The 25348-nt window shown below is 40.5% G+C and overlaps 1 protein-coding gene across 18 annotated transcripts in view; it reads right to left on the minus strand.

Annotated features, from left to right (window-relative positions):
* Nucleotides 1-25348, minus strand: part of svila (supervillin a) — a 78263-nt gene that overhangs the window by 35569 nt on the left and 17346 nt on the right. For 4 of the 18 annotated variants that reach the window (XM_079360830.1, XM_079360825.1, XM_079360841.1 and 1 more), the window contains exons 1-6: nt 13997-14450; nt 5894-5957; nt 4000-4091; nt 3398-3464; nt 3139-3281; nt 2320-3049 (exon numbers count right to left, since the gene is read on the minus strand). In XM_079360830.1, the coding sequence (XP_079216956.1) occupies nt 2320-3049; nt 3139-3281; nt 3398-3464; nt 4000-4091; nt 5894-5957; nt 13997-14054 (1154 nt within the window). In that variant the 5' untranslated portion in view covers nt 14055-14450. Of the gene's footprint in view, nt 1-2319; nt 3050-3138; nt 3282-3397; nt 3465-3999; nt 4092-5893; nt 5958-13996; nt 14455-25348 lie in introns of those variants that run through there. The other 14 variants (XM_079360838.1, XM_079360839.1, XM_079360824.1 and 11 more) reach the window with 9 other exon arrangements.

Raw genomic sequence — 25348 nt, forward strand, 5'->3', positions numbered from 1 at the left:
TATTTGAGTGGAGGGTCGGGTAAAATGCTGGATTGAGTCTTATCTCTTGCACATACATATAACAACAATGAACAACAATGACATCCCAATAAGCTTAAACTGAATGAGAATGGGCTCCACCACCAGCTGGATCCTGCTAACAATACAAGTTAAGCTACCACATGAGACCATTCATAGTTATTGAAGTTTTGGGAGAGGCATCAAAATCAACATACATGAACTGTAAATGTGCTTAATGTTAATTCCATAAAAGCAATGACTGACAAAAAGAACTCCCCCTTATCCAAAAAATAACTAACAAGTGCTAGTTCTTTAAAGATGACTGCTTGTTAACCTATAAATGATTAAACCCCCTCTGTCTCTGTTTTTGGATATGTTCAGGTCAAATACATTTGTGCCAGGATTAGTTATTCTCAAAGTAATTCAGAACAGGTTTTTTTCTAAATAAATGTATGCTGGTTTGGAAGGAGCAGGTTATCCTATAGTTGGTATTGGGTCAAGGCCAACATGGAAATATCTGTTTTTTTGTGCAGGCATTCATAGCCAGCTCATTTTTATTTGGTTCAGATTTGAACTCAACTGCTCTCCAAATTCATACACAAATACTCTTAGTAGAAACTGTATTTTCTACATTTAGTCAAGATCATCTGGAGAAAGAAAACCCTTTCCTTAGTACTTGTTTTCCCCATGAGGCCTTATTGGTCCTGATCAAGTCCAGCTGTGGTCAGGGGTCTGATCCCAGAGTCATACTGAGCTGCCCAGTTACGAAACAACCTTCTTGATTCATGGACACAAACTTTTACTGTCTGAGAGAGTTATTGAGGGACACAGAGAGAATGATGCAGACAGGAACACTATGGCAGTCTCGTTGTTATAGGCATTCATTTGTTTTCAACATTAGCTACAGGACCAAAGCCTGATCAAGACCAGAACTGGGCCAACGAGCCGTTTTTCCCATATAAGGACAACATTAATCACTGATTCTACCTGTGCTATCAATAGTTCTTTAACTCTGCAGCAGTGCCTAATTCACAATGCACTCAAACTGGATTTCAGACTGGACCATGCAAACTTAAGGACAGTTCCCTAATAATATATCTATAAGAACTAAGGTCTCATTTGTGTTGCTCATCATCGTTTCAGATATCACCCAATTACATAAGACATGATTCTATATAGAGATGTTATAAAGGATGCTAATAAATGGCTGGATCTGCTCACCTAACAATAGATCATACTTAGTGTCCAACATTACAGTACACAGAGTGAAACCCTTGATCTACATCAGAAACTGTGTATAGGAAGTAGTTTAAACCTGCATACTTAACAGACAACAGCTCTGGGTGATTTAATCCATGTGTTGCAAAAAAATTATCTATGTCTACCACCAAATGAACCCATCGCAAGGGTATTTTTAACCTCAGTCATGTTTGTTAAGTAAATAGAATCACATATGAGTAAACAAATGCTAAAGGCCTGGTAATCTCACAATGTGCAAGCGGCAACCATGGACACCTTAAAAAACATTTTAGGGAGTTCAATGTTGTAAATAACCATAGAAACCTTGGTCAATAGTGGAAAAATAAACCCAATTTTATGAAATGTGAATTTCCTTTCAGGAACTTTAGCATTTGGTTTTCTGATCAGCATTTGTAAAATTCTCAAAGAGGATGAATTATATTTAAGAATGTGGGATCTTCCACTGAGCCAAGCAGCCTCGTAAAGAGGAGAATAACAACAGCTTGGCCAACAAGACTTCCTCTGGGAATTTAGAAAGTACAGCAATGTGTTATTCTCAACAGATGCACCTGAAGTTTCAGAATAGATTCAGAAAAAACACATTTTGTATCTATCTGCTCATGCATTTTGCAAACCCAGTTGTAGGTCTCAGTGGGAGTTGGTCTATGCTTAGAGATTGTTTTAGAACATGATCAGGTTGCCTGACCTGGTATGATACCACACTCCTGCCAACAGGACGACCTTGGACATATGTGGATGTGTGAAGAGACACAGAGACTGAGCTGGAGGGAGGGAGGGTCAGTGGGATGAATAATGCTGTCACAGTGATTCCATCTACTCGAGGGAATGACACAGTATAGAAACTGCGTTCAAACCCTGCTTTAAATGAATATCAAAGGAAGCAAGTCCAAACACCTGGAAGGAAATGGCTTCCTTTAAAGATGTTGCCAGCTTTTTTTTGAGACATCATCGACTCAATTTCTTTAATTAAAAAAAAAAAAAGTCTGACAATATACCAAGAGCATCTTTAGGGATAGAACAAGATGAGACCAAAAATGAACAACGATCCAAACAACTCACCCTTGTCTGCTGAGGATGTTGTGGGACTGCTGCTCAATGAAGAGGTCACCAGGAGATGCAACATGTTTAGGTGAGGTGAGCGAATGGTGCCTGCTCATCTTAGGAGAACTGGGTGGTATCCCAGTGACTGGAAAGTCCTTGGTGGGGACCCTAACAGCTGATGACATTGCTGTCACATCCATGTATGAGGAAGAGGATGGTGGCTCAGGAGGGGCTGCTCGGCGTTGATTCTCCAGATTCATCAATCTCTCCCTCTCTGAGAACGAGTCCACCCTGGTCCGACCCATCTCAGAACCCTGGTCTGGCTGGACATGCTGTGGTGCTGTGCGCCCAGCCCTCGGACTGGTGGCAGAAGTACTGGTGTAAGTACTCAGTGTGACATCCCTCCCTTCCTCCCCCAGTGACCCTCCTCTGCCCCTCATCTCTGACCCGTCGGAATCCTTGCGGGTGCGAGTGTAGCGAGAGGGACCGTCCAAGTCTGGTTCGTGATCCAAAGAGATGCCATAGCGCTCAGCCAGTTGCCGTCGCCGCTCTGCTTTATAGCGGGCGATGCGTTCAGCCTTGGACTCCAGCTCCGGGGTGTTATTGGTGGAGCCTGAGTTATAGACGGGCTCTGTGAGGATGGAGGACTGAGGGTCCGGCCTGCCTCGGGCTCTGGACTGTCGCTCTGGAGCAGTCAGCTGCACTTCTTGGGGTTCAAATCCCTCCATGCCATACCGCTGTACTGTAACTTACAGGACAAAGAGAAAACGTAATTTTTACTTTAAGAAGTACAAGACAGACTTGATAAAAAAATAAGTCAAATTGTAAATGTCTCACCACCACAGGGCTCAAAGGGGTCAGATGCCCGAGTGTATCGAGGCGTGTCCTCCTCCAGAAGACGATTGGCCACTAAGCTAGGCAGCAGAGACGGGTGCACCTCGCCCTCTATGCCCTCCAACCTCCGAGCGATACGTTCCTTTCTACGTACACAAAGCAGAAAGCAAAAGGTACTTCACCTCTGAATATGATTATTATCAGAATTATCCCTATGAAAAACACCTACAGTATTTTCATACTCGAAACATCCCCTTCTCACCTGTTCATTTCCCAGTCACTTGCGCTTGTGGTTATTCCTCCTTCAAATCGTTTCCTCAATTCAGAGACTAAAAGAGGAAGTAATTATCATGATATGAGACAATATTGGTTTTAAGAGACAAGTGTGTGAGGTTAGCTAATCTAATTTTGTGGGGAAAATGAAACCAAGTCAAAATGGATCCAGCCAATCCGATTTATCTGAGGTCGTCGTGCAAGGTTAATTTCACAATCACAGATTCCCTTTTTGCTATAATTGCAAATCGTAATAATCTAATCTAAAACGTACTTCAACAGCTCATCAATCTACTATATTCACCATTCAGTGGGGCTCGAGAGACCCAAAAACCTCTCTATGACCTTATCTTTTTATTTGATCTACATGTTGCAGCAGATGGAACCTTTAAGGAATCCTTGCAGCTGTTCAAGTCGTAAAATATACAAGGATTGTGGTTGTAGAAAAACAGGTTTAAATGAAATTCTTGACTTTGATCCACCTGGCAAAGAGTTCTGCTATTGCACAACTGTGACTTTCAAAAACGCAGGGAAGCTTGACATTCTTTTAGGGGCCATTTGCGAGGAGGCAGAAAAAAAACCCTTACTCACCTTTCGGAAGATGGGCCAAGAGACTAACATCTATATCCTTAGTGTTTTTGGCTGGGTCGTCTTTTTCGTCAAAGGTGAATTCTTTCTGGAAGCTGAGGATTGCAGGAAAAACGCAAACTGTTATCGAAACTGGTCTGAGCTGTGGGAAACAGGATTTGTTTATATGCCTATAATGCAAGCAGTTGCAAAAGGCTCAGAGAATGAATCTGAATCTGATCAAACAATCATCCAAATTAATCAAAATGTTGCTGGAAGTTTGACTGCTTTGACTGATGTTCAAAGAATCTGGTCAATCAGCAAATGGATTATTGATGATGCTAAGAACAACAAGCTATTATTCATCTGAACAAAACATTTGGTTTTCAACCTGTAAATCTTAAATCCCCAAATATTTATCTAGAAATTCTAAGAAGGTTTCACCCCGCCTCACCCTCTGCCTCACACAGATTTACAGCAAATTGCTCTCTCCTGGGCTAACTGGAGTCATTTCTGGATTTGATTCAAAAACCACACTAACAATAAGACTAGAGGAGAGCTGGAAGAAGATTTTGAATGTTAGGAATTGGGAAAACATGACTTTGAGGTTTAGTTCATTCCGACAATCCAAGTTCTGAAAACAATATTGCACATTGTACAGCCTTCTCTATCATCACATCATTTGTTCTCGTGACTGAAATCTGCAAAAAAATCTAGTTTAAAAAAACAATATTTTCAAGTCATAGCCACGCTCACACAGTCTCACAGAGTGACCTTCATCCTTACTGCCATAAAGTGACCTTTCGAAAATGGAGGCTAACAAGGAGACCTGGTGATGTATTTGACACACAGCCAAAAGCATGATGCTGAGAAATCCTGCAAAGACCGCAGCAGGGGAGTTTCACTCTACCAAGCAGCAAAGTGTGCTTATCTCTTCGGCACCACAGCTTTATCTGATACCGTGATATCTGTTTGTATACACACTAAGGAACTCCATAAGTCTGAAGGGTCATCAAAAAATGTCTCAAGTTCCTATATATATATATATATATATATATATATATATATATATATACGGTATATATTCTGGTATGTAAATGTTAAATGGACTTGAGCTTATTTTATGCTTTTTCTGACTAAGTGCTTTTACACAGCAGCTCACATATACACATACATACACACACTGATGGCTGTGGCCGCTAAGTAAAGTGACGGATCTGAAGTAAGTAATTCCACTCCTGCACATTCATATGACAAAGCAGTGGGAGCCACTCAGGGTTAAGTGTCCTGCTCAACGATAACTTGAAAATGGGGTTGCAGGACCTGGGGATCAAAACCCCAAACTTCTGGTTGAGTGTGACTGATCAGCTGAGGCACACCCTGACTGTGTAACTAATATCTTTAAGAATTGGTTGAGTACATATGTTCAGACATCATCCTAAAACGAAAGCTATAATGGCTGTAATTGAATTCCCTGGGATTGATACACACTATCAAAAAAGAAAAACTATTCCTTTGCTTTTTTTTTTCTTTTTTTTTTGCAAGGAGAAATTTAATACCTGACTCAAATCAACCGAAGACTGAAAGAGAGATAGAAAACCAAAAAGTTTTAAGAACAGAAAACAGCCTGTGTTCTTACAGCCTGACAGGTGAGAATATTATTCCACGTGTCTGCTTTAACTAAAGGGAACTTTTTTGTAATATTGTCAATGATGCTTTGCCAGAAATGACCATAACATCTCTCTCTTCAGAGCCCGAGAATCCATTCACAAAACTGTAAAGGATCAGTCTTTAACATGATTTTTTCAGTACTGGCTAAGCTTGTTGCTTTAACAACTACTGTGAAAGTTGTTTCTGAGTTTTCTTCCCCAGGAGATCGATTAAGATTAGCATAAAAAAAAGAAGAAGAACATCTTACCTTAAAGCTCTCTTTTTTAGCAATCTGGGATTGCTCAGTTTAATGGGTGTCTCACTCCCGAGTCCTGTAGAGGAAACAAAATAATGTAACATTAAGTCATTTTACACAAACTAATTTTACCCTTGAATAGCAGAACCTTCAGATTAGAACAAACAAAGATCACAGTGAACACCTTGACGTTAACCAGCCCGCTACCAGCCCGTGCAGGTCCTTGGCACAGAACCACGTTCATTAAGTGGACTTCCAAAGAGAAAACAAATGATGTGGAAAACAATAATCAGCCTGTCAGACTGAATCACATCATATACTAGAGGACCCCTGTAGTTTAAAGTCTGGCTCCCCTCCAACTCCCACCCCTGCAGGCCCCCACAAAAACATAGCACATTACTCTGCTTCCATCCAGAGAGTGGCTGTCTCCATCTTAAGTATCAGCCTGTGGTGTTGTGCATGAGGTCATATTTAAAGGGCTTGATAGATGAGTGACTGTATGTGTGTGTCACTGAGACAGGCGCTGTGAAGTCTGATCACACATCAAGGTTGCAGTGCAGCTGGAAGGATGCCAGGACAACCACTTTTATACTCTCCATGAATACAGATACAGCATGATGAGGCAGACAAACCATAATCACTAAACCATATTTACATAGAAACCATTATCCTCCAACAAAAGACAGGGTACGAGGCTCAGGCACTGTTATTAAAAGGAGAACGCGAGAAAACTGGAAGATCCTGACAAATGTGTACATAACCAGGAAATTATGGTTACAATAATTCCCAATGATAGACATAATGAAGGGTCATATTCCAGTAGGCCTGAGGAAGATCTTGAAGATCTCGGGAAAATCTAAAACATTGATCTGGTTAAGTAACTTTGCCCATTGGGAGCTGAACAGTTTGCAAACCTTTTCCTTTTTTGATATACCAATAATACCAAGGACATTTGGTAAAGTAAAAATAAGAGCATGTGCTTTGATTCTAAAAATCTAAAGTTTGAACTGGCCCCAGCTCAGTTAATGCCTTTGGTTTATGAACTGTTTTATCTAATCATTTCATTTCATTTATTTATTTGAACAGGGGCAGTGTACAATATACATTAACCTCAGAAAGGAGAGATGCATTGTACCAGGTTGTAGAACTTGTGCTAATTTCCACCTTCAGTCCCTGGGCAGGCTGTTGTTAACATACAAAGTATGTACACTCCAAAGCATTACATTGCATTTAAAACTATCACATACACACTAAAAACATACTGGATAAAAAGAGGTACTAATCGCACTCCTATAAGTTCCTCTGGCAAATAGAAAAGATCCCTGGTCCAGTTTAATAAAGATTAGATACAACTTGGCAACTGGTGATGTAAAAATATATACCGTAAATTCCGTACTATTGAGCGCACCTGGATATAAGCCGCACCGGCTAAAAATAAGTAAATAAATGTATTTGTACATATATAAGCCGCACTTGATTATAAGCCGCAGGTGTCCACGCTATAACAAGAGCTATTTACACAGACGTAGGCTACCGGTAACATCCGCAAATACTGTAGCGTCCGTACGGACGTTAAAGGACGACGAGAGCGTTCAAATAATAACTTTTAATAACCCGATCACTGTCGGCCGTGACCACGCCGTTTACAGCAGAGAACAAAACCATAACTTGCCGTAACAATCCAACTCTCTCCCCCAGCGTTCTCTCATACAGCCACTCAACACGTTCTCGCTGGTGCATTCACTGACTCTCCACATAATCGGAATTATGAACACATTATCAACTACTGACTTTACAAAATGAACCGTTACAATACGAAGCCTAGCCGACGGTGTCTGTAACACGGCTGATGAAAAAGATGACCGTAATATATTTCACAAGAAAAAGTCCATCCATTCACTGCCTCAGAATGACTTCATTACTCACTTCCTCAGTCTCTGTTGTCGCTGTCAGTGTCATCTTAACGTGCAGCAGCTCTGTTAGCTTCTTTGACAGCCAGGTCGATCGCCTTTAACTTGAAAGCTACATCATATGTATTTCTCCGTGTGTTTTCCATCATGAGGGTGCGTGCATGAAGCGCAAAATGACTGATATTAAGATCCGACGTGACGATGTCAAATGTTTTTGCGGCAGAAGCTCATTGTCCCCCATAAAAAATCCATGCATTAGCCGCACCGGAGTAGAAGCCGCAGTGCTCGAAGTGTGAGAAAAAAGTAGCGGCTTATAGTCCGGAATTTACGGTATATCTGATCAAAGCTCATGAAACCTGATGCTAGCATGGTTAGATATCTAATTCAATAAGATACTTAAATAAGATTGAAAGCTAACAATATCGTGACAGGTTGGCAACACTAAATATAATTTTACTTAAATGTTTAACAACACATTATAGACAAGTCAGCTGTATTGATGTCCGTACAAAGATTACGTTTTTTTTAGCAGTTTAATGTTTGCAGCAGCCTGGAGAAATGAGTTCAAATGGATGCCTCCATTGTGTAATCATTGCTATGGTTACTCATTACTGATACAGTCTGAAACTATTTGTGCATGGGGAAAACCCAGAGATGCTTAAATTGTAACAGCTTTTAAAAATTCACACCTTTCCCATTGTTACCTAAAAGACAAACAAATAGCAAGATTAGGTAGGGATAGATGAATGCTAAAAAATAGCTGTGGTTTTGACATAAAGCCAAATGTACATCTGGATTTTTTTAAATCTGGATTTTCACAGATCTTTATCTTTACATTTACTTTCACTCATGAGGTGCAACACATTTGTAATATTTCTACTTTTTATTAACCTAAAAATTGGACTACAGCAATACAGCACCATCGGTTCGATTTCAGCATTTTAGCTTTTCACCCTGAGAGTGACATCAGCCGCCATGTGACTTAATTAAATTCTCCAAACTATGCTAACACACTATCATGAAGCCATTTGGTAAATCCAATAATTTACACAAGCCCTAACAAAACAGCCTTATGAAGCCTGTAGTTTATTAGGAATAAGGCTGGTCAGTAAATGAGAGCAACATGTGACATAAACACCTGCCTAAAGAGAAATACAGCTTCATTATCAAGAAAATGAGACTGGGATGGAGCTTAGTAAACAGTGTTGTGAGGAATGTGAGTTCTGCAGAACATCCCTTAAAGGAATGTGTGTGTTATTGCCTCTGCCGCAGTCATTGACTCCAAACCTCAAACGTGCGGTTTTGGCTGCCCTCGGACCTCCAAGCGGCCAGAGCTGTGCAATTTCAGGACAAACATGTGGTCCCACTTCCATCCTCTACGAGTTCACCCCAGGGCCGCGTGACACCCCACACCCAACTCCCCCTCCACTCCACCCGAAAACCTAACCTCTCCCCTGAGGCGGCCCACCCCGAACCGCCTATTCTAGCTCTGTTAGTTTTGATTAAAGATGTTTGGGTTGATGCTTTAAGTCCCTCCTTCTTAAGCAAAACATCATTTGAGAAGAAAGAAGGCTTATTTGAAGAGGGCGGTGTGCCTGAATGTGTTTGGGGATAGTGGTGTATTTTTTCAGCTGGGTGGAATACACTGGTAAACACAACTTACTCCTTACAAGCCTTAAATGATAATCCTGGTGATCTGAGCGGAACGAGTTTCCTTTGGACAGAAATCCAAGGATTAGCACAACACAGATATTATCAGCACACAGATTCATCCAGCAAACACAGATCCTTAACTAACTGAAATAGTATCACATCCTCATTCTGCACTCTCAGATAACTTGTATAAGTTCAGAGCAGAAGAATAGGTCAAATCAGTTCAGATTGGTTGCACATTTTCCCCATTTACACTTCCACGCTTGTGCAACTAAAAACACTTGACTTGTTTTTGAAAGAGCCTTACATGCACTAAAGATAACCAACTCAACACATAACTAACCATGTAATGTTCATTTTAACCTTCTACTACTTGGCTTAGTTTTACTGCCTTTAGGTACGTCATGGTTAGACTTTCCATGTAACCTAGTTCCACATTAGGTTTGTTTGTCTTGCAATTGGTGCAAAGCATGTTTTGGAGGGATTATATCAGTCTGTATATAGTTACTGTAATCACTGAAAAGATATATGACATGAGTCTTAAGTTTCAGCCTGTAAATTTACAATTCTGGCAAATCTGCTGCGTAACGAGATTGTGTCTCTTTTGATTTTAAGGCCAACTTGGTCATGACCACACAGACGACACTATGAATTCTAAAAAGAAGTTTTATTTAGTCTGGCATAGTAATTGTTCAGGTTTGTATATAATATGATTTAAAGGGATTTTTCTAAGTAACATTTATTTGGCCTTTGTTTCCATTGATCATGATAATCTTTTACTTACCCTGGAACACATAGCTACTGTTGCCAAGTGCATAGCAAAGGGGATCCATTTACCAGCTGATATACTGTACCTGTTGTAGTTTAATGTCCAACTATCAAAGGATTTACTAAAGATTATTTGATGTGTTAAATGTTGTCCAAACTCCAGGACAATTTAAGTATAAAGGGTAAGTCATCGGTATTGAAGGCTCAGGAGGCTAACATTTTTTGGAAGTCTGTTTTACAGATTCTTAAAACACAGGTGATGAGTATATCATCCACATGCATAAAGGTAAAAACACCCAGGTTGACAAATACCAGAATTTCGCTGTGAGTCAGAGTGTGAAACAAAACCAGATGTCCAAGAAATGCTTAAAAAGCTGCTAATGTGAACATAGCAAAAGGCATCATCCCTCAGGGACAGCTGTACGAAGCTATTTTCAGGTCCAAGATATAGAATTTACCAAACCCAGACCTGTGCTCCTTTTAAACTTCATACACTCTATACGTAGTGGCATGTGGGCCATCAAGGTGGACCCCCTTTAAAAGCAAAAAGTGCCTCAATACATTTGTCATTCCTGACACAGGCATTAAAATCTGTACAATGATCACAGATGTGGCAGAGCCTTTGATGCTGGCTGTCATCTACAGAAACACTGTGGCTGCTATAGCCGGGAGGGAACGGGTCAGGCATTCCTCAGCTCTCTGTGTGTGTGGATGAGGCTGTAAAAAGCGGCTTTACACTGATAAAACATGAAGATAAAATGACTTCATGATTCAGTGAAGTGTCATTCAACCTCTAAAGTGAGGAAAAGCTTTCATGTGAAGGTATCAAAGGTTTGATGCACAACACTGTCAATACACTAGATCATACACCAGGTGACTTGAAAGGACATTTAAAACTCAAGTTTGACACATCTTAAGACCTTTTATGTACATAAGTAAAAATAGATCTCTGTTGCAATTATATCCAATCATTCACTGGAACAAATAGAACAAACAATGGAAAAGACAACAGCTTTCACCAAACACTTCCCTTGAGTTTTGCAGAGGTTTTTGAGGTGATTGAGGTAAATATGCCAGCCTGGTAACATTATGCAAGACATTTGTTTCTTTGTTCTTCCAATTTATATCAGAGCTATCTACAACACCAACATCATTTTAAGCAAGCAACTAAAAAATTAAATTATAATCACTATAGAAATATGTATTACTGTTTAGCCTCAGAGGGTGTGCCACAAGTTTAGCACACAGCCCAATTTGTTGATCCTGGCTGATGCTAGAGTAAGCGCATCAATAGGTTAACAAAGTCATTGCCTTTCTTGATCACCTTAAAACTAACAAGATAATGTGATTTTGTTGAAATGTCAAATGTCTTGAAAATCTAATTAATGGAAGGCAGTCACAAATTGTCGTTGAGAATCCTCAACTCTGACAAATCAGACATTGACTGAGTGCTGAGCTCACCACACTTAAACATTGCCAGAAGACCAGCGTGGCTGTCTATCAAACTGGAATACTTAGTCCATGTCTTAACACACAAAAACAGCCAGTGTGGTAAGCAAAAAGGCATCAGGAGCTGAGCATATGTCCAAGTTGAGACAAAGGATTAGCTTCAATTCCTGGGATTAGTGAGCCCAATAGGAAATGTGTCAACTCTTTAACCATCTGCATTACATCACACTAGATGTGCATGTGTGTGCGTGCTTGTGTTAGTCTCATCATCCCCACCCAACAGTTGCCCACCTACTCTCCCTTCCCCCTGACTCAACCAAAGCCTCACAGAGAGAGGCTTAAGAAGTTAAGCATTAAAAAACAGATGGAGAATCAGAGATGTAAAGAGATGTCTACAAACAGTTGATTTAACAAAATGATGTGACAATAAGCCAATTACGCCTTTAACACTATTAACAATGAATCAGCTCAGTCTTAAATTCCATTCTGGGTAAACAAGGTGCAAAGGACAAGTACACTGACACAATAAACCCATCAAACAAAGGTCCATCCTTAACTGGTCTCGCTTCTCGTGTCAAAGCCTGTAACTGGGAGACACCTGTTGTAGATTCCAAGCCTGTTGAGATGAGATGTATCTCAACACTCAGCTCTTCATCAGGGAATATTACAAAGCAGTTTGGGAACGAGAGGCATTCTGAGACACAGATATGGATCTGTCGTAAGCCAGGGGGGGGGGTTTAATCATCCTTAAATACACAGGTTGTGCTGGATGAGACGATCCATTCACTGAAACAGTAATACAAATATGAGTAACTTCTGTTACATCATTGCAAGATTTATCCCATTAGGGCTATGCAATAGCTTGAATCTGCTTTTACAATTCAACATAGCACTTCAGGCATAGCAAACTATTGATGTATTTTAATTACATACGGTTTTTTTTAAAGACATTAAAGACTTAAAAAACAGGAATGAGCATAACATGAACCTGAAATAATTTACATTTGTATGCTGTGAGTACAGAAAGATCCCCTTATGCATATATTTCAACATAATATATGAGTTACTAATACATTGTGCAATTTTAGCCAATGAATATACATCGGCATATATCAAAAAATAATCTAAATGGCAAGTTACTATGAAATATATATATATATATCTTTGAGGATCAATAAAGTACCAAAAAAACATAACATGGTGATATATTATTGTCTTCCAAATTACAACGCCACATCCTAACAAAAAAATGGAAAGGAAGGGTTTTAGCCAATTACACAAAAAAAGGATTTCTAGACGTTAATTGACTTTATATCTACTCAAAGTGCTGCAGCTGTTACTGCTAGCTAGCATAACACAAATATGCTCAGTCACAGTACCTTCTCAAACATGCTATCTGTTTAAAGTCTCTGTACTGAGCTGTTTCCACATACTCTGGTTTTGTTCTGAGGATTTTTAGCTATCTCCAGAAGTATTTATTAACTGACAATGTATGAAACTCCAAAATAGCACGTTTACACATTTTAGCTAGCTTTCTGAAAAAGTTAGACGACCTGCTCTGTTTGTCAGCCAGTTAGATGATGGGAGAATAAGGACATATGATCATCACATTCACCTTTCTTTTGTGTTCAAGAATTGTTGTTTCAAGAAGGAGTTCCAACTCTGTCAGAAGAAGTAATCAAAAACAAGGCTAACATGCTAGATTAGCTTCTCTGGCTATTTCTAATTGTCAAAAGGTTATCACTGTTAAACAACTCGCTATGGGTAAATCTAATTTGAGAGAGATGATAAAATTCAACATTACAGGTTAACTTCATGGATTGCAGCAATTCTGTTGAAATAAAAAGACTATGCTGTAAATTCATGTGGCTTAACATTGACTGAGTTTCAAATCGTATTTAAAAAAAACAAACACTTAAAGTTATGTTTTGAGTTTTAACTGGTTAATGGGGATAAGAGAAAATGTTGGTCAATAAAAAAAATCCAGTATTTTGATCAAAGTTATGGTCCAGTATGCAGCCTGAGAAGTATATCAAAACATGTTCCTAAATCTGAGTCCAAGTTGCTGTGAATCTTTTGAAATAACTGCCTCAACAGCAGAGATCACTGCGCTATTAGAGTCCCTTATCTCTGCTGCGTAGTGTCCTTGGAGGCTACAGCTGCAGCACAAGGACAGCTGGCCTCAAAGCAGGACAGTGAGCAGAGAGGACGGGAGTCTGCAGTTAGTGTCCTGCTCACTTCCAAGAGCTTAGATCCCCAAATCCACAACCGAGAGTAACCTATAAAGTCAGTCTGCACCCAAAATCACAGCTCTGCCTCAAGTCACTGTTCTTACCTTGGCTGCAAAACTTGACGTGAGTCAGGTAATTCGAGATCCACGGGTTCCGATACATTTTGTCAAAAAAAAAAAAAAGTCAATAGATAGTAAAGACAGATAAAAGACAACAGAGATGGAAGGGAAGGCTTCAAAAAGAGAGTCAGCTGGCTAGAAGAGGATGCAGCTGACAAAAAGCAATTTGTCAGTGCTGCGAGACAGAGAGACAGAGAGAAAGAGAGGGGAGTAAGGTAGTGTTTAAGAGGCAAAGGGAGGGAGGGGTGGGAGTAGAGAGAAACGTCCCAGCCGCAGTGCCGGTAGAAGTAGAAGTGGTCCTGGTAGGCAATAAGAGGAGCTGTGATTCTGTGGCTGCAGCTCTGCCCCTTCTGATGTTAACTCCTCTTCTACAGTTCCTCTTGCTAACCGCTATGGGCTAACCAGAGCCCACTACAGCAACCTGCAGGGTTGAAAGCTGCTCAGCGTGCACTAAGCTCATTAGGAAAAGCATGCAAATTAGGCCCCATCCCTACTACAGACTGTAGCAAAGTGTCCTGCATGCTTAAGAATGAGCCTGGCAGGCAGAGCGGAGAAGAAAAACAGTGGAAGTGTGCGTGTGTGCTTGAGAGAGACAGAGATAGTTAGGAGAATCCCAGGAGAATGCTTCCTTCCCTTGGCTCACACACATGAACTGGATGCCAAAGAAACCGGTGCATAGCGTACAAAAAGGAGGGGGGGAAGGGAGGGAGGGACGGAGAGAGAGAGAGAGAGAGAGAGAGAGAGAGAGAGAGAGAGAGAGAGAGAGAGAGAGAGAGAACGTGCACAGAAAGAGTGCATGAAAGTGGAAATAAAGAAGTGAGCAGGAGAAGAAGCGAAAGCCAAAATGACCCTCTCGGCCAGATGAGAAATTCCAGTCATCCCTCAGCAGGGACTAAATGAAAGGAGCAGCATGCAGAGAGGGAGAGAGAGAGAGAGAGGGGGGGGGGGGGGGGTTGGGGGTGGAGGTGGGAGGGACAAAGCAAGAGAGTAACAGTAATATAAAGTAACGAAAAGAAAGACAGGCAGAGCATGCAAATAGTAACAAGGGGAACAAAAAAACAAAAAAATCTGCTCAAACGTTGCTTCCTCCTTAAACAGCTGGTAGGGAGAGCGAGGAAAAACCCGTTGATTTACTGACAGCCTCTCTATTCCATTTTTAACACACTCATCAGAAGTGTGTGTGCATCCAATGCAAACAAGCAGCAATAGTCCCTGTGAGTCACGGTGCATATAAAACTTTTTCCCAGTTGGACTGATCTGTAAGTGAATGCCAAAAAGAACTAAACGAAAAAAACGAATATGCACACCTCAACTATGGATTTATATGATGATGACATGCTTGTCGTTGCACTGATAGGGGAAGCAGAAAGGCTGGCCAAGAGCCTGCGCTGCTTTTCAGACACTGTTGGGAAAACAGCAAGCGTTTCTTATCTTCCTCCAGAGCAAAGGCTGTCATCGGCAAACACCCGTTCTGAAACATTAAACAGATGTATTAGATGGAAGCAGTCACAAATTTCTCAATTTAGTGGCTACAGAAGAACCGGAACAACGATCAGAAGAAGCTTTGTATTCTTTCCTGATTTACATGCATCTCAGTGCACTTCCCTGAAAGTTATTATACTGTAAATGTAAGCCAGGTTGTTGGACTGTTTCAAAAACAGACCAGGCTTATCACATCATAATAATTGTCAAATCTCGTAAATCTGTCCAGCCTCATATCAACACAGGGCAACACAGGTGTGTTCACAAACTTCACATGCAGCCTGATTCGAAGTCTGGGCTGTGTGTAAACTTTGGAGGTGTCAAGTTTGGATCTTTCTCTGAGATGAGCTCATTCTGCACAGCATGTGAACCACACACATACATCACAAACCTGCCAATTCCCATTTGGGGCGGCTTGATGGGAAGAGCGCTACCTGCACGCAACTCTTTCAAGCGAGTTATTTTAAGCAGCAGTCTTCAAGGGTAGAACTCTAATTCATCAAGCTGCTGCCAGTCTGACAGCAAAGGAACAGAAATAAGTTGTTCAGGAGGCAAAATATACAACAAAGAGTTCCTTTATCTCATTTATGTGTCAATAATCATACATTGTTCAAACATCCTTTCAACCCTCATCTCTCAATGTTTTCAACAACTCCTACACTACTTTGCTGTCATCACTTACAAAGGTAAAGGTTTAATGTGAAACAATATAAACATTAATATAGAAGACATGAACTAAATATATGGGTGAGTATTGTCTTTCCATAATCAGAAACTTTTTTATTGCCAAGTACATTTACATATAAAGTGAATCCGTCTTGGAAATAAAGCAGAACAGAAAAAAAGAGTAAAGTCCCTCTGGGTTTGTTGTTCTCAGCCCTGTGTTCACAGAGCTCGTTTATGTTTCATTCATGTCAACCCCTCCCTGTCCAACCAATAGCCTTGCCACCACACTGGGAAAGAGAAACGGCCCCGCCCCCTCAAGAACGCTGTATCTAGAGGCATAATGTTGGAGTTTTGATGTAAGAGTACAACTAAAGGAGAACCAATCAACTATCTGAACTGAAGAAATCACGTTCTTCTTTAAAAACACTTAAATTACATCAGAGTTAATTTAACTTTGGGGGGCCATGAGTCTAAACTGAGAAGTTGTAGAAACAGCTGCAACCAGTTAGAACACTGAGAAGGCGAAGCAATGCGCTAAAGGGGCAGCTTTGTTTTGGTTTGCGAGACTATGTGACATCTACTGGATATCTCTGGGCTTTTTCTAACGTCCCCATTTTTTTACTTATCTGGGACTCAAAAACTAAACTAAGAGTGTTGGAGTTGCTGAAAGTTATTAGAAGTGCATCTGAAAGGGTCAGATGGCTATTCTAAGTGTCATTAAAAGATAATGTGAGGCATCTGTACAAATCTGGTCTTTTAGTTTATGAAGGCTTCTTGGTGATTTTTTAAACCTGAAAGTGCTGTTACTTCAACTTCAAAGTTGTCAGACTCACACAAGGAAAAACGTATTTTAGATAACCTTAGCTTAGACTCTTATAGTTTGTCAGGAGTGAGGCCTGAGCTGCTGTGAAGTTGTGATGTTAAAGGCATAAGGTACAATTTGAGTAGACCTTTAATCAGCCAATATTAGCACTAGTGACTATTGGTACTGGCTAGATCTGTGACCATACTAGATTTTTTCACCAAATAGCATTTAATTTGAGTTTCATTGTATTGAACTAGCAGTTATTGTTTAACCCGCAGTGTGTTTTATGGATTACAAGCATTCTCACTCTCCAGAGTGTCAAGCGGTGATGCATGTACATGCAGTTACTTCCCAGTTGACAGACCATCTTGTTTGTGTTAAGTTTTTCCACTTTTCCTTGTTTTAGATATAAAAAATAAATAATAATGTATATCAATCTATCTTTACAGATCACAGATGGATCTTACAAAGATATTGGCCAATATATCAGTATCTGATTTTTTCGCTTCCTAATATCTCAATATCGGTGAGGCCCTAAGCTTGACTAACCTAAATATTAAACTTTCAGAGCACACTCATGTTGGACTGGTCTTCTAGGTCAGTTGGAGAGAGAGTTTAGTATGTCAATCCAGTCCATTAAATGTTGTTACATATGCATTGAAGTGAGTTATTCTAATAACGGTATAAGCAGAATCCATATCAAACTCACTGAATGTTTAGACATGTGTTGCTGTAGTGCTAAAAGCTCTGGGAAGCACCTTTTAAGGTGTACAATGCAAACACTGAGGAATTTAGATCAGATACAAAGTGCAACATGTCTCACTATCCAATCCATCATCATCACCTCTGTACCTCACCACCGACCATCATCCACCACCTGGCTGTCTGAACGGTGTGTAATGTTTGTTTCTTTGTCTCATCTTCTGCAGGGATGACATCAGACCTACAAAACCACCCGACAGTTTCTACTCTGTTATTAGCAACGCAATGAGTCTTTACTGCTGCGGACGGACAAGACCCAACAGGACCCTGTGATGATGTAACACTGTGCCTGTTCTCTAATCTCTGAGGTGGATTGTGGGATTTATTCAGACAATAATGCTGGGCCCCTCAGAGAAGATGAGCTTGTAAACAGAGAAGCATGTAAAAAAGCACACAAAAACTTCAGTTGGGACTTACACATGGTATTTATTTAACGCTAAGACATGTGCTTACATAGTGAGTGAGTATTAAAGTGTTCTGCAGCATGCACTAGGAATGTGAGCATGTGCTGTGCTGCATAGAGAGTGATTACAAATCATGGCCAAAGAGTCAAGCAGGACGCCCCACTAAAAGAGTTAGTACTGGTAGTAATTGTATAATTAAGGACTTTAATGCCTTACGTTCACATCTAACTTGTAAGAGTTTGACTATAGAAAACACGTTTCAAACCATCTATTTCTTACTGCTTTTTATCCTTTTAGTCTTTAAATTTATTACAGAGACAAGCTGTCCCATAAGGGAACCATCTACTCTGTGAGGATGATTTAAGTCAGCCTCTGTAAATACTTTCACATTGATCATAAAGCAGCATTAAATGGTTAATAGGATGACAGCACAGAGAGCAGAAACTGGATCAAAGGTCAGTGAGAATGAAATTGAAGCCATCTCTGCTGCCACACTGTGAACCTCGACACAGTGGTGAAATGGACACGTCCCTGGAAGCGTTATGCCATGAAGGAGAGCATTCCAGGAAACTAAACTGACGTCCACATAGGTTTCAAATACCATTACTGTACAAACAATTTTGGATTAAAGTTGAGAATAGTTTGTGCTGGTGTGAAAGCAAAAGCTTTAATTATGACATTATTATGCCAAAAAACACCAACCGTTGATGTTTGTCTGACGCTCAGGTTCTGGTCAGCAATCAGATATTACATTTAGATTTTGCACATCAAGAATAAAGGGAACAGATCTATGTTTCTTGGTGATAAACATTTGTATAGGTGATTTATCAAAGCTTTGCAGGAAATGTTGAAAATGTGAAATGTTTCCCTGTGAGATGGGCGAGAGTTACAGATCAAGTTGAACAAATTGAAACTTTTTAATGGCGCTGATCTTTTAATGGCGCTGGCCAAGTTACTTTTAAAAATAATTATCCAACACGGTTGTAAAAATTAATTAATTTGAAATGTAAATATTATAGAGCAAGACCCCGTGCGTTTCATATAATAATAATAACAGAGCCACACCTCTCCACTAATCATCCCCCCAGATGTTCACACAGCCACACTCTGAGTGGATACTTTTTCAGGCTGGACAGGCTCACATGTGCAGCCAGTCAGTGGGTCATAATTAGATAAACACTTCCAGACAGTCCATGTTTGCCCTTGAAATGACCTCGAGTGCTGAGAGGCATCCCGACAGGTCTGCTGGGAGAAGGGAGCCCAATGGCTGCTTCACCTTCCTGGTCAGAAAACCTTTGAGATAAAGAAGAATATTAAGAAAGACTGAGAGAGATAAGTATTAGCAGGGCTTGTCTCCTGCTCTACACTCTTTCACAGCCATCCTAGAAATAAAGTCCAGATTTATGGCGTCCCATAGGAAAAATATCTGTGTAGTCTGGCAACAGAGATCCTGTGTGCATGGCCGTGTCGTCTCTGCAGACACATAACAGAGCCGGAGCCTCTGCAGCACGGTCATAAATTCAAATGGGTGGGGGGTAGAGAATGAAAGGTAAAGATATTCATATGCACACATTAAGGGAGTTTGGAGGAAGGAAATCTGAGGATTAAACTCCATGTGCAGTGTTGTTTGATGTCTTTTACAAGGCATAATGGGATTTTAGTATGAAGCTAACAAATTCTTCATGTGGCCTTTAACATTGAAATGGTAAAAATGATGTGTTGAGAAGCAAAATGTTCTTAAAAACATGTCCGTGACAACTTTCTGGACGTCTGTCTCTTAACTAGAATTTGATCCAACAGAATCCAGTCCATCCAATTCATTTGGAAATCTATGAAGTAAGGCCTGGCCAACATTGACTATTAGGGAGAGCAAAAATCCGATACAGACATATTGTCCAACATCTTTCTTGAATCTGTCTTTGACGTGTAGAGCTGGATAACTAGGTATAGATAAAATGCATACAGTACAAGTAGGACAAGATCGTCTCCCAACAGTAAAAAGTAACACCATCTCCGCCTGATAGTCTGGAAGTGATCATGCTTGTTTTAATCCATAAAGCACACTGACAGTTAAAAAAGAAAAATGTTAGTTAGATGCTAACAGCAGATATTATTGGCTGGTCGATTAATCCGCCTGGCTCTACTATTGAAGGTGCTATATTTAACTTTCAAAATTGCTGCGTATATAGCGATACAGCATCAGGCAAACTACCTAATGGCCAAATTATTTATATATAGCTACAAGTGAAATATATATGTAATTTTTAAAATGTATAAATTTTTAATTTTTTTTAATTTTTATTGCCCACTAATAAGCAAACGTTTACATGATGTGAAAAAGTAGATGTTCACTGTCCGTCTGTATTGCCTGTATAAAAAATAAAGTGGGTCCGATTCAAAGATCAAGGTCTGCCCCTCAGTACAAACTACAAACTCATCACACACTCCCAGTCTTCACCTGCACAGCCAGAGGCCGCCTTCCACACACTTCTATCCATCCTAGGAGCTCTCACAGGCGGACAAACTCAGCACACACTCCTGCTCTCAGGCAGTGCGCCTGCAGAGACTGTCATTTGTAGGACGGAGAATGAGACGCACAGATTCATTCACAGACTCTCTCATCTGACCACTTACCTCCTCTGGAAACACCATGCTGGTAAATATCCAGCGTTTCAGGGGCGATGTTGATGCTTGTTTGTGTTAGTACGAGCACGCATGAGGAGCACAAAAGGGAGAGCTCGCAACAGCTTACTGGCACGGTTCACCCTACAGCCATGTGGTATCACTACAAACGCAGTATTTTTTTAAGTAAATATAGCACCTTAAGGTTTAACTTGTCAATATTTGAACTTTGGTATTAACCGATCTGTGCTAATATTACTTTCCTTTTATCCAAACACCTACAAAACACTGCACAAGAAGATCCACAGTGGATGAAGTGCAGAATTGTGTGGCAGCAGATGTTTGATTTAGTATTCAAAGCTGTGCTGTTTAATCAATCTATGTCATTGCCATTGAGTCAAAATATACTCTCCTACATAGTTACAGTATGTCAAATTCAGTTGGTAACCTGGAACCAGATTCAAATAGAACTGAAAATAAAATAGTCCATCTTCATTTCTATAAATGTAAAGTGGAAGTTAAAGTAAGTTCCCTGCCTTAAATATCCTTGGGTTACGTGCCATCAGCAGCACCCTGACCTCTGCAGGGCCTCGGAGGTCAGAGATTTCAAACTGAAGACCTCTTTATCAACTTCCTTTCATAACTACGACTAGTCTTTGAAACTTTAAAGCCCCACTGCAAATAGATACACAGAGACAACACTGACCTTTTCTGACCATTGTCCAGTGCATTAACACCATCAAACACACACATACCTCAGCATGGCTTTCCCAAAATAAAACAGAGAGAAGGGGTCTTAAGTTGGGGACTCATTACTCCAAGAGGTTCAGCTGTGCAGCTCGAGGCCTATCACAGAGTTTAAATTTGGCCCCTTGGAATCAGCGAAACCTCAGCGAGACCAATTCAAAGATGGAGGCCAACTTTGTGCAACAACTTAACATCTCACCTTTAAGAGTTATTCCATGATCAAATATTTTAAATGTATTACAAGTGAAAAATCTGGGAAGTCAAAGGCTCCAATGCTACCATTAAAATTATTCACACAGTCCGATTCAAACTTAAGAAAGCAAATGAATGACTGCTTTGTGGTTTCATGGTGTAGTTGGTGGTGTCAACGACTTTGTCCTGTTTTTCTTCAAAGTCAAAGGAGCAACATGTCACTGAAAATTAATGGTTTAAAATTGTTACTGCAGTCCAAACTGAAAACATTGGGCAAAAGCTCCCCCTCACCCCCTCCTCTCTAGAGTTGATGTGAAGACAGGTTTCCATGACATGACACAGAAGCTTCAGTGTTTAGCCAGCTCTGCATGGGTTAAACCTGTCTGCGTTCTAACCATTTTATATCTGAGTTTACAACTTGTTCTTTTCCTACCCCTGAATATTAAAGAAACTAAGAGTGAGTGAACAGGTATACTCTTTAGTGACATAAATGCATTCATTTGTATATAAATCAACTCATCACCATCTGCTCTTCAAGGGTGATGTTACCTTTGAGGCATGTGATGCACCTTAAAATACTAAAACACACGTCTACACTATCTGATTCCAATGCATCCCAGGGGAAAGCTATATACCAAAGTCAGTGCACACTCGTACAGAGTCTCCAGCTGTTAAATAAACACATATGGGTGTGCTTCAGCATGATACACACAGTACATCTGGTCAGGAGAGAAAACCTCTGCAACAGAATTCTTCATCCTTTCCCGCTTGCCAGGGAACTTTTTTTCCGTCACTGCCTGCTGCAGACACCTTCCCAAGAACTGTCATCCTGGAGGAAAGGAAAGCTAAAGTGGATACAGAAAAAGTGGAAAGATTTCACTCCCTCAAGAGTCAAAACTGTGCAGGGAGAGCCAGCAGACCAGAGGCTGCCATCGGTGAACTGAAACAAATGTAGCTGCAAAGATCAGTTCCTGGTGGAGTTGACTTTTTTTTTTTTTTTTTTCCAGAGAAAGAGCGCAGAAATCAGCGGAATATTCGTACTGGAAGGAGACTGTGTCAGAGCTCAAGTCCAAGGTCAGAGGCAAGGGCAGAGACAGCAGCTGAATGTCCTCTGTGCTTTTAGTGGCTCATCATAAATCACCTTTAATTAGATTTTAAACGTGGGCTGGTGGTTTAAAATAAAGGGAAAGCTGTCATGGAGGAGTAAATATAGACTTAAGACCCATCACCACGTAAGACCAAAAGGACTAAGCCTCCTACTATACAATGAGTACTACTGTACATAAAGCCTTGGAGCAAGTTCATGGTGGGCTGCAGACGGTGACACTTAAGTCTCATTTGGGTTTCAGACAGGCTGACTTCAAGGATCTAATTACCCTGCGTTAACATTTGTTTAGTTTCTGTCATTCATCGGGAAACAACACATTCCGTTATAATTTGACCAATGTGGCTGCTCTCTTTGTTAAACAGGATATCTCTAAGCTGAATATCTTTGGGATTGAACTGTAGCTGGGCCAAAACAACCTATCATATGGCCAGGTTGGAATATAAACTCGAGGCCCCTATTGGCTGCCAAATGATCTCAGTTCTTCTGCATGGTTTTAAGAAACCTGTTGCCTTACTTTCAGATGATGTATGAAGTGAACCACGACCACACAGCTTCATTCCGTTTCCAAAAAGACCCAGAAACCAATCGGTTCTCAAACCATTCTCCCTTAGGGTCAGTAAGCCAAACACATCGCTATTAGCTGCAATTATTCATTAATATTTTAACAATCGGAGAAAATATTAGATTTAATTTGAAAGTGAAGCACAAGTGGTGAGAAGCCAAAGAGAAAAATCCACTAACTCTGCAGGTCCCCTCAGCTTAACACAGTGTTTTACATCAGCAGCCAATTGGCTTGGTATTTCTCTTGGTGGAGAAATAAGAGTAGAGCTGGACTCACATGTGTCCAAGGAAAACTTGAGATGCATGAAAAGGTTGTATGATGCTTGTCCAAAAAATGTCATTCTTTGCCAAGATGTTTAGTTATTATTGTCTGTGTGAGGATATGCACAATGAAATGTAACGGACAGAAATACATATACAGTAAGTTACACATTTAGATCTTGCTACTACATGGTCCGATGCAGCCGCCCACTTTTACTTTTCATATTGGCTTTTTGGATACAAGCAAAAGGAAAACATCATGCCTCACTTTGATTAAAAAGAAGTGAGTGTGAACGATGTTAAACTGATATGAGACACTGCGTGGGCAGCTATAGTAGCAGAACGATCAACAGTCAAAGCCCAATTAAACTTGTTTGGTCCACCATGACTGTTGACAAGAGGACGTCCTGCTAAAAATAATGCTTTGATCTGCAGCATGAGGCATGTTCATGTCATCCTGCTGCTATCACTGGGACATTATTAGCTGCCCAACCATTCCCCTATGTAATCTTTGCTGTCCGAAAGCTGCGACCACACTTCTGTAGGTCTTTTTCATAGAGACCGGTCCCTTGAAGAAGCAGCTGGTAGCAAACTAACTCTCCATCTTGACAGGTGAATAAGCCATCAGAGCATCATCGCAACTCCCCGAAAGGAAAATCAAACAATCTTGACTGTAGTTCTCCAAATGATTACCTGGACCCAGACACAACACAGATACATCTGTCCCCTGAAACATGAACACAGTGCACTTCCTCTCAACCCCAGGAAGGGATTATTTACTCTGGATATGAGCCAATTAAATCTCAGTGATACTGCCTGACACAGACAGTTGACACCATGGCAAACAGCTGAGAAAAGTGACAGTGACACAGTCGTAGTGACAGTAGACAACATGAAACAGAAGACAGTAATGACATCACTGCTCGACTGCCAATCCTAACCACCGCCGGAAATCAGATCAGACTTCAGCCAATGAGGCAACTGTGAACTAGGACTCATGCATATTTGGAGCAGCTGGTAAAAATAAAACCATCACTCAGAGCATCATTATTAGATGATGTAGTAGAGTACATGCACCAATGACTTATCCTGTGTAATAAGAAAAAGCAGTGACATTATATTTAGGGTTTTTTCCCCCTGGAATTGATCAATAACAGTCAGAAATTGTTGATAGTAGTCTTCAAAAATGAAAGGGTTGTAGGGGTATTTGTAAATGAGTTCCTACGTATTATATCTTTTTGGGTCCAGAGGTCACTTCATCTTGCAGAAAATAAGTGTCCATGGTGGCCACTTAATCTTTCAGCGGAAATAACTCAAACCCATCTGTGACAATAGGGGGCATTGGAGTCCCATGGATGGTCTGGTCCATGCTGGAAATGATCTGTCACCTAACCTTCAGTCAACTGAACGACAGGCTAAGAGCTGGAGGTGAGGAGCGTTTTGAACTTCGAGCATTGACAAAGCGTTACATTGTGCCCATCTGAAAATCAGGTCAGCTTTGCGCCTTATTGTGAAAAACACTTATCCTTCATAAAAGTTAAACAGATTGAAATGAAGCAAAAAAAAAAACAGTCAAAACTGTATTCCCTTCCAGTGTGTGCTGATTGACATGTACTTCACATGACATGTGTTCGTTTTTTTAACCAGGCTGTAAACATCTTTTACGAATGGGTGTGTATGTGGATTTCGAGGATTCTGCCTCAAGTGGACACTTGATGAACTGCAGG

Source organism: Symphodus melops (assembly GCF_947650265.1).
Source record: "Symphodus melops genome assembly, chromosome: 14".
In the NCBI taxonomy this organism is placed as follows: Eukaryota; Metazoa; Chordata; class Actinopteri; order Labriformes; family Labridae; genus Symphodus; species Symphodus melops.